General features: G+C 38.5%; 1 protein-coding gene across 6 annotated transcripts in view; it reads left to right on the forward strand.

Moving 5' to 3' along the window:
- The window catches only part of URI1 (URI1, prefoldin-like chaperone), a 42,160-nt gene extending 32,478 nt beyond the window's left edge, over window positions 1–9,682 (forward strand). For all 6 annotated transcript variants that reach the window (XM_010585079.1, XM_010585082.1, XM_010585080.1 and 3 more), the window contains 5 exons: window positions 2,900–3,080; window positions 3,665–3,932; window positions 4,499–4,641; window positions 6,286–6,544; window positions 8,867–9,682. In XM_010585079.1, the coding sequence (XP_010583381.1) occupies window positions 2,900–3,080; window positions 3,665–3,932; window positions 4,499–4,641; window positions 6,286–6,544; window positions 8,867–9,055 (1,040 nt within the window). In that variant the 3' untranslated portion in view covers window positions 9,056–9,682. The remainder of the gene's footprint in view (window positions 1–2,899; window positions 3,081–3,664; window positions 3,933–4,498; window positions 4,642–6,285; window positions 6,545–8,866) is intronic.
- Window positions 9,683–12,131: the final 2,449 nt, after the last annotated feature.

Raw genomic sequence — 12,131 nt, forward strand, 5'->3', positions numbered from 1 at the left:
TTTGTCCCTCAGTTTCACTGTGGGATTCTGTGGTATCCCTTAGTAGCCATCAGCTAGACATACTTGGGGGAATTTTTTCTTTGAAGAGTCTGCCTTGGGAGTTTGAAGTTGTCTAGAAGAAGAGAGGCAGAAAATAAAATAGGCTGGCTCCTGGAGGGAGAACTAGAGAAGGCATTCTTTGCATCAAAGTGTGAATTTTACAACAGAAGAAATACTAGAGAAACTCAGGCTCTGCCTGTTATGGGGGAAGTATTTGAGCAGTGTCAGCAGGGAGGGGAAGAAGCACGGACAGGGATGAGACATAAACGGACAATGTAAACGTTGTCATCCACTGGGGCATTTCACTACTGTCGGTGAAACAAATGCGAAAACAATCTCAGCATGCAGGTCTTGCAAATGCACTGAAGCAGATACTTCCTGAAGATTTCTGGAGAGGACACTGGGAAACAAAGATAGTTGTGCTAAGAAACTGGATAATTTCTGTGCTTTCTGAAGTGGTGCTTGATAGGTAAGACTCAGGCAAAGTTGGAGGAAGAAGTAATTTTACAGGCTGAAAATAGCAGCACTTGGACATTTTGACAAGGAGGAGTAGTTTGTGATTTACAGAGGGCTAAGCTGGGCAGTTCACCATTATGTTTTTCTGGAATAAATCACAATATTCTTTATATGCCAAGGCTGACTAAGGGGGTGTCTCTACTATGGGTAGATGTTGTTGCAAAATAGGAGGTGTAACGTTCTGGGAAATGCATCCCATTGCAACAGTGTTAATACAGCAGCATGCTGTGGATGCCAGGTCAACCTTTGTGCAGCTTTATTGTATCCTAAACTTTCATCATCATTATTGTCCTCTGAAATCATCTTAATTTTTGCTGAAAATCTGTAAGTGGGAATTATGTACGTTTTCTATCAGCACCAATCTGTACTGAGATTGAGAGAGAAGTAGTTAAAAGAACAGCTTAGCGATTATTTTGAGGCAGCCTGGGCTTCATCAGCCTAGGAATTGGCTAGGTTTTGTTCACATGGAAATGGACTGTATCTCTGAGGAAGACAAAAACAAGTATCTTGAGCATCTCATTAGTTTATTGCTGACTCTCCATTTTTCTGGATTTTACTATTTCACTTTTTTTGGTTAGTGTATGAAGTTAGTGGTCATGCTTTGTAGTAACAGTGAGCACAGTGGATATTGGAGCAGCAAGTGGTTATCCTCTGTTGTCTTTGAGATGTGACCTGGTTTCCTAACTGACAGAAGTTCTGTTAGAATTAGGAGGGAAAACCACTGGCATGTTGAAGTGCTTGCTGGTGTTCAGGAAGCCATGTGCTTACCTTGGTAGTCAAGTCAGTAGTTAATACTGAAGGATAACAGAAAGAAATGGGAGGGCACAATCTGAAAATCAAATTGAAATAGATTGTTAACTAATCCTTCCAAATTTTATTTATTAATTTTTGTAATTATACCAAATGAAATCTTCACAAGCTACTCTGATTGCTTGGCTTAATATTCAAATCTCAATAAAATACATTTCAGCCTTTTCTTAATGAGATGATGAAAAATGCTATCCCGTGGAAGAGTGGGGGGGACACATTCCAACATCACTTACAGTCACCTGTTTGCTTTTTAATGTTGCTGTTGAATTTGTATTTAACTCAGGATTAAAGTATAAGCTGACGTATTTGAATAAGGATATATTTAAGCCATGAGTTCTTAAATTAAAAAAAAAAAAGGCACATGATTAATAGAAAGAGATCTTAAAACTTAAAGGATGCTGAATAACAAAGACATTGTATATTACTGTTGATTAGATGCACAAAGCAGAGTTTCATAAAGACCCATAGAGATACTGGAGTCCCACTGTACAGACAAAATCTTGGGTGTACTTGTGGCAGTGATGGAAGGGGAAGGGTCCTCACTACTGTAAAGAGATGCAGGTGCTGCGTGGGGGTGCTGATGGGCAGAGAGCGGGCAACTTCCCTTGGGAACCTGCGTGGGACCACGCAGAAACAGGCGATGCCCTGGGAGCTGCCGGTCTCGGGGAGAAGGGGGATTAAAGAAGCAGTCCTGCCCTTCACACAGACAGGGCTAGAGCATTAGTATTGTTGGCAGGCAGTTTGCTCCCTATGTGCTAGACAGCACTCAAACCGGGAAAAAGTATTCCCCATCCTCAATGGACACACAATTTTACTAGGTAGCAAAGCTTTTAAATGCCAGCAAGAACTTGTTGGTGACTACCGTTTATTCACAAGTGAATATCTCTGGTCACCTCTGAAGCTTTAAAGGGGTTTATATTTATTATTTCTGAAAGGCAGGTTATTGTATGCTTTTCAGAGTGGGTCTTTTTCACCGAAATAAGTGATTCATAATGACTGGATTTTGGTCAGATTTTCCAGATGGCTCTGGAGAACTTTTCTAATGATTCCATTGTAAATTTTAAAAAATAGAACCCAAACCAAAAAGACTCTGCTCTTTAGATATAGGTGACTTTGTCCAAAATGAGCTGAAGTACAAAGTTTGTTTTCCCAGTTAATAAAATGTGCCATTAATGGGATGGTGAGCAAATGTCACATTCACATGTTGGTATCTATCAGGGCAAATCAAAGTCTACTGTTTGGCACAAGAGGTAAAAACCCCCACATTGTAATAAAACTGTCATAGGATCAGTGTCTCCTGCTTTGTAAATAAACATCTCTGCTTTGCCTTGGTATTTCTGTAACATCCGGAGACTATTATCCTGTGCTGGCGCTCTGGTTCATTGACAGTTTCACTTAAACAGTTATACAGTAATTTGAAATGGAAAATGTTCTGCCCATATTCCTTAATTCCTTTGTGTTCCCCCCCGCAATGTTTTTTGTTGTTTTTTTTGTCAGTTGTTTTAGTAATTGCATCTTATTTTTTGTTACACAGGAAAATACCGAACTGCTCACAAACCTCATTCAAAGCCAAAAGTATCAAACGCTTTTGAGGTAGATTTTCCAGCAAATGGAAGTGATACAAAATCAATGGGCCGTTTTCAGTCAGAGGAGGAACTGTGGGCCCGCTTAGAAGAACTTGAGAGGCAAGAAGAGATACATGGTGAACTTGACAGGTATAGTAATGCTGTAGCACAGTCAGGTTCAGAGTTCAGAAAGCTACAGGTGTGTGATTCTGTTTATACACAAAGGATCTCACTGTAAGTGCAAATAGCTGACTAGACTGATGCAGTTAAAATTATAGTAGGTGGAAGAAAGGTGGAACATGAACAAAGTGTGCACCGCAAGGCCAAAGGTGCTAAAATCTGCCTCTGTGCAACCACAGCAGTCTAGCACTACAGTATTTTTTCTTTCAGATGATAGGAAAGGGGGAAGTAAAATCCATTTCCCACAGGCTAGGAAAATCTGTCGTTTACAATGTAGGAATTACACATTTAGCATTTAATGGCATCCTTAGATCTATTCTGATCCTAAAGCAATACATATGTTATTAGCCAGAATGTCACAGTTTTGGTATTTCCAGTTGACACAGAAAGTACATAGTTATTCTTACAGAGTATAAGAAAGGTTCCACAATCTGGCTTAAAATATAGTACCTGGGTAAAGAAAATTATGTACAGGCTTGTTCATTATTTTGTATGCCTGTGTCTCTCAAGAGTATGAATTGCCTCAGTTCACTTAGATATTTTTCATTTCATAGGATGCCTGATACAGTTGAGACAAATGGAGAAGATACAACCTCTTCCGAAGAGGAGAAGGACGATAAGAGGACAGATCTGAACGGGACATATAGAGCAGAAGACTGTATTACTCAGGGCAACTTCCATAAAGAAGTAACAAATTCAGACTTGTTTCGTGTCCAAGTTAATGGCTCTACTTATTATCACAGTGATGATGAAGATGACATAGATGTTGGAGATAACTCTGTTCCAACTATTTTTTTCTCTCACACTGTTGAACCTAAAAGGGTTCGTACTTCATTATTTTTATCTTTCTCTCAAGAGATTGCATAAAACATATATACCATATCTAAAATAGAAAATTTTAGATAATGTAGAATGCTAATTGTAGGTGACATTTATTTGCATTTTTTTCAAATGCTTGAAAGCCAGTTTAAATCCTGCAGTTTCAAATATGGTATTAAAAAAATGATCTTCAAATGTATACCTTGCTGTTCTGGCTTCCAACTGTTGTAAAAGGTAGCGTCCTGTCTAGGAGTTTTTAAAATTACTTTTTACTTGACTTGAAATTGACTGTTGAACAGCTCAGCTGTTGAGCAGAATTTGAATAAGCAGATTGTCATATGTTATATGCAAACTCTATGCACATTAGTGCAAAGAAATGCCCCAGCCTAGTGCAAGTGTAAAGAATAAAGAGTTCACACTATGAATGTTACCATTCATACATTCATTCAACTTGTCTATGCTTTGTAGTCTGCAACTGCTTGCACAGGAGAATGTCAGAAGTCAGTTGATCTGCAGCCTGGTGATTGTTGATTTTATGGTCTAGACCGTCATTTGTGTTCAATTTTCAGGTAAGAATAAACACAGGAAAAAATACTACTTTGAAATTCAGTGAAAAGAAAGAAGAGGCCAAGCGTAAAAGGAAGAACAGCAATGGCAATGGCCATGCAACTCCAGAACTGCCTAACATCAAAACCCCAGCAGACATTTACCGGTGTGTAATTTATAGCATTGGCGCGTGAACTTTCCCCTTAGCAGACCTTCTCTTTTCATTTCTGTTCACCTATAGTATGAAACCGAGCCTGCTATTTCCTGAAAGAAACAGCTGGAACTAAATTTACTACTTAAAAATGAAAGTTTGTGGCTTCTGCGTGGTTGCTGTGCTTTCATATCCATAAAACATTTCTGAGCTTAAAATTTCCTTTTCCAACTAGCAATTCATCATCTATCTACTTTTTCAGAGCTTCTGAAATTGAGGTAAATTTGCCAGAACATATCATCTGCATAAAGGGATACAGCACTTTGTTGGTTAATTCCATGTCATTTGCTTCTGTGGTTTTTTTCAAACATAACTGACCAGATCTATCACTTGTAATGCTCCTTTTCCCAGTTACTAATTGCTGTTTCTTGTCTCTTCCTTCCAGTATCTTCAGAATATACTCAGGTCTTTGTTTGCATAGTTTCTCTTGCATTCTCTCCCCCTGACTTTAGTCCATCACTGTCTCTATTCTCCATAAAAAGAAGAGCTCACCTGTAGAACACCCACATTCAGAGAGCTTGAAAACCAGTGCTGGGCTTAGAGGACTGTATAAAATACTAAACTATGGTGATGGGAGAGTTAAAGTATTTAGGTTTGTAAAGATGAACACAGACACCTATTAGATTAGTTGATTAAGTGCTTGTGAAAATCACACTGCATTTGTATGTCAGTGTATTCAGGCACCTAAATATCTTAAAAAATGTGTCACAAAGTGTGAAAAGTTAAAACCCATCCTGTAATTACAGTTGCTGGGGCTGAAGATGAGGTAAAGGATTCTTTCATGGTGCTCTCCCTGAGCTCTGCAGAGGAACTCCATCTTCTGTAGAGATATGCAAGTGTTCCCATGAGTGCCTGATGAATAAAGCTGTTAAGAAACAAGTTAACGCCCTTAAAACCCATCCAGTCATTGGGCTTCTCTTTTATGAGTTTGATAAAATTGGCACTGTCTTCTAGTGCTACTCTTTCTCCTTCACTCACCCTTGACTTCTTTAAGTCATAGAGACGGAGTACAAACTGTAGGAAGAGGCTTCTTTATCAGTTTACAGTCTGTTAATACTTGAAAAGTGTCTTTGTGTTGATCTGATCTTAAAAGCTGATTTTTTAAATTTTTTTTTTTTTTAACTGAAAGTAGAAGATTATGGCACTTGTCAGGAAGAAGCTTCATCCTTTCTGTGTGCAATGAATGTTTCAAGTATTTGTTTTTATATTCTACATTTGACAAGGACTTCATTCTAGAAAACCTTCTGTCATTGTGATCTTCTGTTTCTCTTCACAGAAACAACCCTGGCAATCACTTAGTTTACCTTTTTTCTAACTTTTTGTAACTCACTCTGTTCTGTTTTCTAACACTTTTCAAAGAGCTATACGTTTTCTGCTGAAAAAAGTGTACCAACTTAATGCTTGAATAAAGTGTTTGCTCTGCAGAATTGATTCTTGTATGTTGGTAAATAAAATGCCTTTAAAGGTACAGTATTGTAATTCTGCAGCAAAAAAGTTGGAAAAGCACATCATAATTTGTACAAAAGACAAAGCAAGATCACTGTAAATTTGTCATCTGATCCTGAAATGGTTTATTAAAGCTAACATTTTCCTTTATAGAGTCTTTGTTGATGTTGTGAATGGAGAATATGTCCCTCGTAAATCAATTTTGAAGTCTCGAAGCAGAGAGAACAGTGTTTGTAGCGATACCAGTGAGAACAGTGCTGCTGAGTTTGATGACAGACGAGGAGTTCAGAGGAGTATTAGCTGTGATGAAGCTACTCAGAGCGACAACAGCGAAGGCATACTGGAGGAAGAGGAGGAGGAGGGGCAGCAGGAGCTACCAAAAAAGCTTCCTCCCTCTTCAGGGACAACTGAGGTACAGGTTTTTAATTAATTATTGATTGTTGGCAGGGATAAAAACAAGATGCCAATGACTGTAGTTACCTATACCATCAGTTTGATTTCGTTAAAATAATTTTCTAACTCCTACCTAGTTTACTTCAGGACATTATCAGGTGACAAGCTTCCGTCATACGCATCCAAGGGGCAGAGGGGAGGAGGCTAGTCAGCTGGCTTCCCTGAGACCTGAAGCTGTTCTGTAAAGATCTGACAAAGTAGCCTCTTGCTGGTGTTACTGAAACCAGCATCATGGCTACTGGGTCATCCTGAAAATTTCACTGCAGGATATACAGCAGGATTGAAAAAAAAAAGGGGGGGGGAAGAAAAATCTGGGCTTCATAGTTGATGAGAGGGAAGAGTTGATTCTTTGTAACCTGTGTTGCACAGCTACTAGACAGCTAGTTTCCAGCTTGTATTTTTAACTTTTAAAACGCACAAATACCAGCTGAGTTATTATTTGGACTTACCAAAGGCAGAGGAATTGCCCTGTGGAAGGAAGCATTACACCTCTACTCATCCTGTTCCAGACTAGGGCCATTAGTGATCCCATACAAATCTGTTTTCACACATTTGGAAAGTTCAGGACTTCGTCATAAAGGAAAGAGACTGTATGACATAAAGGAAGATGTACAGTTGCTTAGTGACTGGATGAGTACAGGAATTAAATGTAGCCGCTGCTCTGAAATTCATGGGATAGAGTATTCTTCATTTTTATTTTGTAAGAACTTACACTAATTTTTTCAAACTAGATGAAACTGAGTTCTCAGTAGTTCCCAGGGCAATAGGCAAGTTCAACGAAAACACTGTTTTTAGAAAAAATTATTTTTTACAAGAAATGAATTCCTCATAAAAGCTATTGTTTATCATAATTTTTCATACAAACAAATCCAGGCAGGATGTGAAGATTCATGGTGGAAGATCCATCTGTAGAGTTAGCATTTCACGTATACTTTCTGGAATGTATTTGCTATATTTTTCTAGAACATCTAAGTACACTTTAGATGTTACCCATTAGTCTATTTTCTGAATATGGCATGATGATTCTCTACAATATAATGTATTTTCTAAGTAACTGAAGGAGAGTAAGCAAAATACTCCAGTTAGACATGCCTTCTTAGATGCTGCTGTTTTGCTTTTGGTTGTTTTTGTGGGTGTTTGAAATACACTATTTCTCCATTACTATTTGCAACACACTAACTTTTTTTCTTTTTGTTTCTAATTTTACCACAATCTGCTTAGGTTGTATTTTGCTTACCTGTTCTTGAAAATGAGCGTATTGTTAGAAAAACACAGTTGTGTACAGGCACGGCTTTAGGCATACTTTGGCTATTGGAGCAGAAAACAAAAAAACGCTGCTTTTTTTGCAGGTCCTGCAAGAAAAGAATGGCTGGTTTGTTTTGCTTTGTTTTTCTTGGTAACTGAGTTATGAAAAAGCAGAACTAAGCATAGTTAATAAATCTGGTGTGCATTCCTTTGTGCCCAGTGTGAGCATCAAACCTTGGATGTAAACTGCTTCCCTTTGTCCTTAGGCATTCTGAATTTTCTGTTTTCAATACATAGCAGGGTGATTTGTTCTTAAAAATGTTTATGAAAAGTAGTTCTGAGCTGGTTTTTTTTTCCCAATGTTTTCCAAGAATCATGGTCATTTCTTAGCTAAGTTAAAAAGGATTAAGTCATATAATCGGCTGCATGTAAATTACCATTTTTAAACATTAAGTGTTTTTATTAGACCTTTTATAGAGAGAAATAGTTGGAAGCAAGTTTGCCGTTCTCTTAAGTGTAAATTGCTTTCACCATTTTTTGATCATATTTGGTAAGGAGAAAAGAACAAACAAAATATGTGCTTGCCAATTTGTATGCAGTGTGTCAGCTTGATGCAATTAGAAGATACTAAGTCATAAAATATGACGTATGATGGAAATGCTGATATACTCCAACTTTACAAAATCTCTCAATTTCTCATCCAAAATGAAACTATATATTACATCAGCTGTTTTATTTCTTGAGCATTTGTCAGTGAGGAAGCAAATTTTTAGATCATTTATGCAGTAGGAATGAGATTAAGTAGTACTTTTAAGACACTGTCTTTCATTCAGTCATCTTTGAACAAGCTGTATTTTGAGGTTAATTACAATTTGGTTACTTATGCAAGGAACAATCATTGATTTAAAGATATTTCTTTACTTTTGATTAAGAGAAATAACAATCCTAATCAGGCTAATATAGGGTAATGACCTTATGGGCATAGCTTCACATTTGCATTTTATTAGCTCATTTTGAGTATTCTCTTCTGCTGTAGGCATTTTCCGGAACTGTTATAGAAAAGGAGCCTTTGTCTCCCTCCTTAATACCACACCCAGTCATTGCTCACCCAGTCCTGCCTACCATTCTGGAGCGAAAATCAGAGGAAGTTTTGTCCGAAGCATCAGAAGAAACTACAAAGAGGATTTCAAAATTCAAAGCTGCCAGAATGCAACAGACTAACTAGGTCCTGCCTAGCCAGCTGAAGTTGGAGTACTCATGCCTAGTTTCACATTTGTTGAGATTATGTAAAACTATACGCGTTACACCTAGTTAGTTAAAAGGGTGTCCTATGTTAATTTGGCATTGGTTATCTTTTGAACGTTTATTGGCGACATTAAAAAAAAAGAAGTTCAGTGTTTGAACACTTGAGTATTCATCTTTGTCGATTTCCCTGTGTGCTGTCAGCACCTTTGTATATGTTTGCCTTATGATAGCAGCACTTGGGTTCTTTTTCAAAAACTGTTCCTTACATACATTGTTTTTTGTGTTTAAACCTAAATACAGGCAGTTTTGTGCCAGCTGTGATGTTCTACATACAATATGGGGTATTTTAAGGAAACTTTTCACATTTCAAATAGATTCACCAATTATATTGCATTACTTGCTTTAGCATTTTAAGACACACTTGTATTCACATTGCTGTAGGTTTTGCAGCTAGGTGTCTGCTGAAAGTTTTTTCCTTCTTTCAAACCTCTCTGATATCTCACTGTACAGATCTATAAAACACTGAGTTCATGTACATTGCAGGGAAGTTTCTTTGATGGAAAAGGGTATTTTGTAAAATTAAATTTTCAGTAAAAAAGCTGTGAAAGTTGTGTGTTTTTTGTTGCGTTACTACTAATTTGGAAACAACATGGAGAGGTTTCTATTCTGAACTTGTGTTTCTAGCTTGAAGTGTTTACTACCACATGGACATAAAAGCAGTCCATTCTCTTGTGCCATTGTGTTTTAACCTCCTGCTAATGAATGTCCGTGGAAATTGAATGCTCTTAAGGAGAGAAGCATAAACTCAGACTCTTATTACAAAATCTCCCAGTTCTTTTGTGTACTCAGAAAACATTGTAATTGTCTTGGGAATGCCCAGAGGGAGTCAGCACTAAGGAAAAATGTCTTAATGCTTCAACTTTATTTCAAAATGCAACAGCACTGCAGCACTCGGGGTACAGTTTTGTGTATCCTTCTCTTGACTGAGAGCAATCCTGGCTTCAGGAGTCCCTGCCCAGCAGGTCCTTCCTGTCTTCTTGCCATCCCCTCACTTGTGCTGACACAGCTTTTGTTGGGCCACCCCTTGAATGATAATAGGCGATGGAGCTGGGTTTAAAAAACAAAACTACTGGGTTTGGTTTTTTTGGTTTTCTTTTTTTCAGCAGTGCATGTTTTTTTTGAAGCTAGTGAGTTTCCTAATCTCTTTCCCAGCATGTCTGTATCAGCACAGTTAGAGGGGTAGTGTGTTGAGCAAGGACAAGGGAAAACACTGGCAGAGGGCATGGGGATCTGGAGTACCTTAAAGTGATGTTGCTCTCCAGCTGACATCATCAAACCACAGCTTAAAAAGTGAGGCAGAAAGACTTCGGAGGTGTAAGGAAGGATTTGCTTTTGGCCGCAGTTCTGTGGCTTTGTAAATGCACAGCCCGAGAGCCACCAGGATCTGGTTTTCCAAATCTTGGCCATCCATGAACAGGGTGTCAGCTAATACCGTTTCCTCACCTGCCCCTAAAATAACTGCGCCTTATGCTCATGTCCTTTGCTCTCAGATCACAGCAGATTAGCTCATAGTGCAGCTTCATGCATTAAAACAATCGCCAACTCCTTTTTCAACACTTTTTTCTCTCTGTGCTTACAAGGGAGGTGGAGGCATTGGGACTTCTTTTTCTAAGGTGACTTTTAAAAAAGGCTACACTCCATCCAACTCTGGTGTTCTCTGCTATGTGTTTGGGAAGGTGGCATAGTTTCATGGGCAGAAAATGCCGGCCAAGTTGTGTGGCAGCAGGAGGGCAAGAAGGGGCCGATAGCTGGGGTCCCTGCATGGAGGAGCAGCCCACCAAAGCTGCGGGGCTGCATTTTCCCCATGATACCAAGCAAATTGTGTTTTGCTGAAACAAAAACTGAAGGGAAAGTTGCACAGCCCTCCCGTGCCTGAAGCTCACAGGCTGGGAGGGGGCAATCTCCATTTCAAGCAGATCCTGAGAGTCACGTTGAAAGTGTTAATGATTAACTTGATTCATGCTCAAATGCGGATTTTTTTTTTTAAAGCATATTGCATTAGTACTAAAATAAGCCATCAATGCCAGTCCACCCTCTATTCACGGCTAAATATTTAAAGGAGGTTATTTATAGCTTCTTTAATGAATTCTTGGCTAAACAAAATGAAATTATGTCCTAGAAAAGTAGAAGCTATTTTGTAACCAGAACAGTGCAACTGTAAAATATAGTTCCATGAATATGTATTTTAAATAACAAGGGGTTGAGATCCAAGACTACCAGACATGGGTAATTAGAGGGAAAAGGAGAGAAAGAAAGAGAGAGAGAGAAACCCCTTTAAAAAGATTTATTTAGATATCCTCTGAAATACTTCCCACTTCTAGTTACTTCAACAAAACCAAATGCCCCTTGTCACCATAGATCAGTTTCAAATCAAAAGTAATTCTTTGCTTGTTTTCTTTTTTTTCCCCTCCCCTTTTTTCACATCTCAGCTCACAGGAAAAAGTAGGATAAATGCACCTTGGGTTTTAATGAATTATGGCCTCAGTTCAGGGAAGCATCCTTACTCAGGAATGCACTTTGGCATGTGCTTATGTCTCAAAGATTTTGCAAAGAAGAATGGATTTAACCACGTGCTTAAAACTAAGCACATGAATGTTTTCCCTAATAGGAAGCCTTAATGTGTCTGTGCCCTTTTTCCAGTATATTTAATTGTCAGAGGGTTTGCAGGTTGGACTGATCCTTCATCTTTGGTCTCTTCACTTGGGCTTTACCAGTAAATTCACTGTGCGGTGCCTATAGCAAGAAGAAACAGCTGTAGGATTTCTGGAGAATGTTTGCAAATGCTAAACAAAAAAATAAATCTACCAAAGCAGATAAAAACCTAGACGGTGTAAAAAAAATGATCACGTGAAGGCCCATCTCGGCGAGGACTTAAAATTCGCTTTTTGTGGAACACTGAAGCCAACAAGTGGATGCAGGTGACCACCAACGCACAGGTGAAGCAGAACACTAGGATGAAGCAATGGTGCCCCAAATTTGAGGCACGTAGAGTTCCT

Source organism: Haliaeetus leucocephalus, unplaced genomic scaffold (assembly GCF_000737465.1).
Source record: "Haliaeetus leucocephalus isolate CR32 unplaced genomic scaffold, Haliaeetus_leucocephalus-4.0 Scaffold92, whole genome shotgun sequence".
Lineage (NCBI taxonomy): Eukaryota > Metazoa > Chordata > Aves > Accipitriformes > Accipitridae > Haliaeetus > Haliaeetus leucocephalus.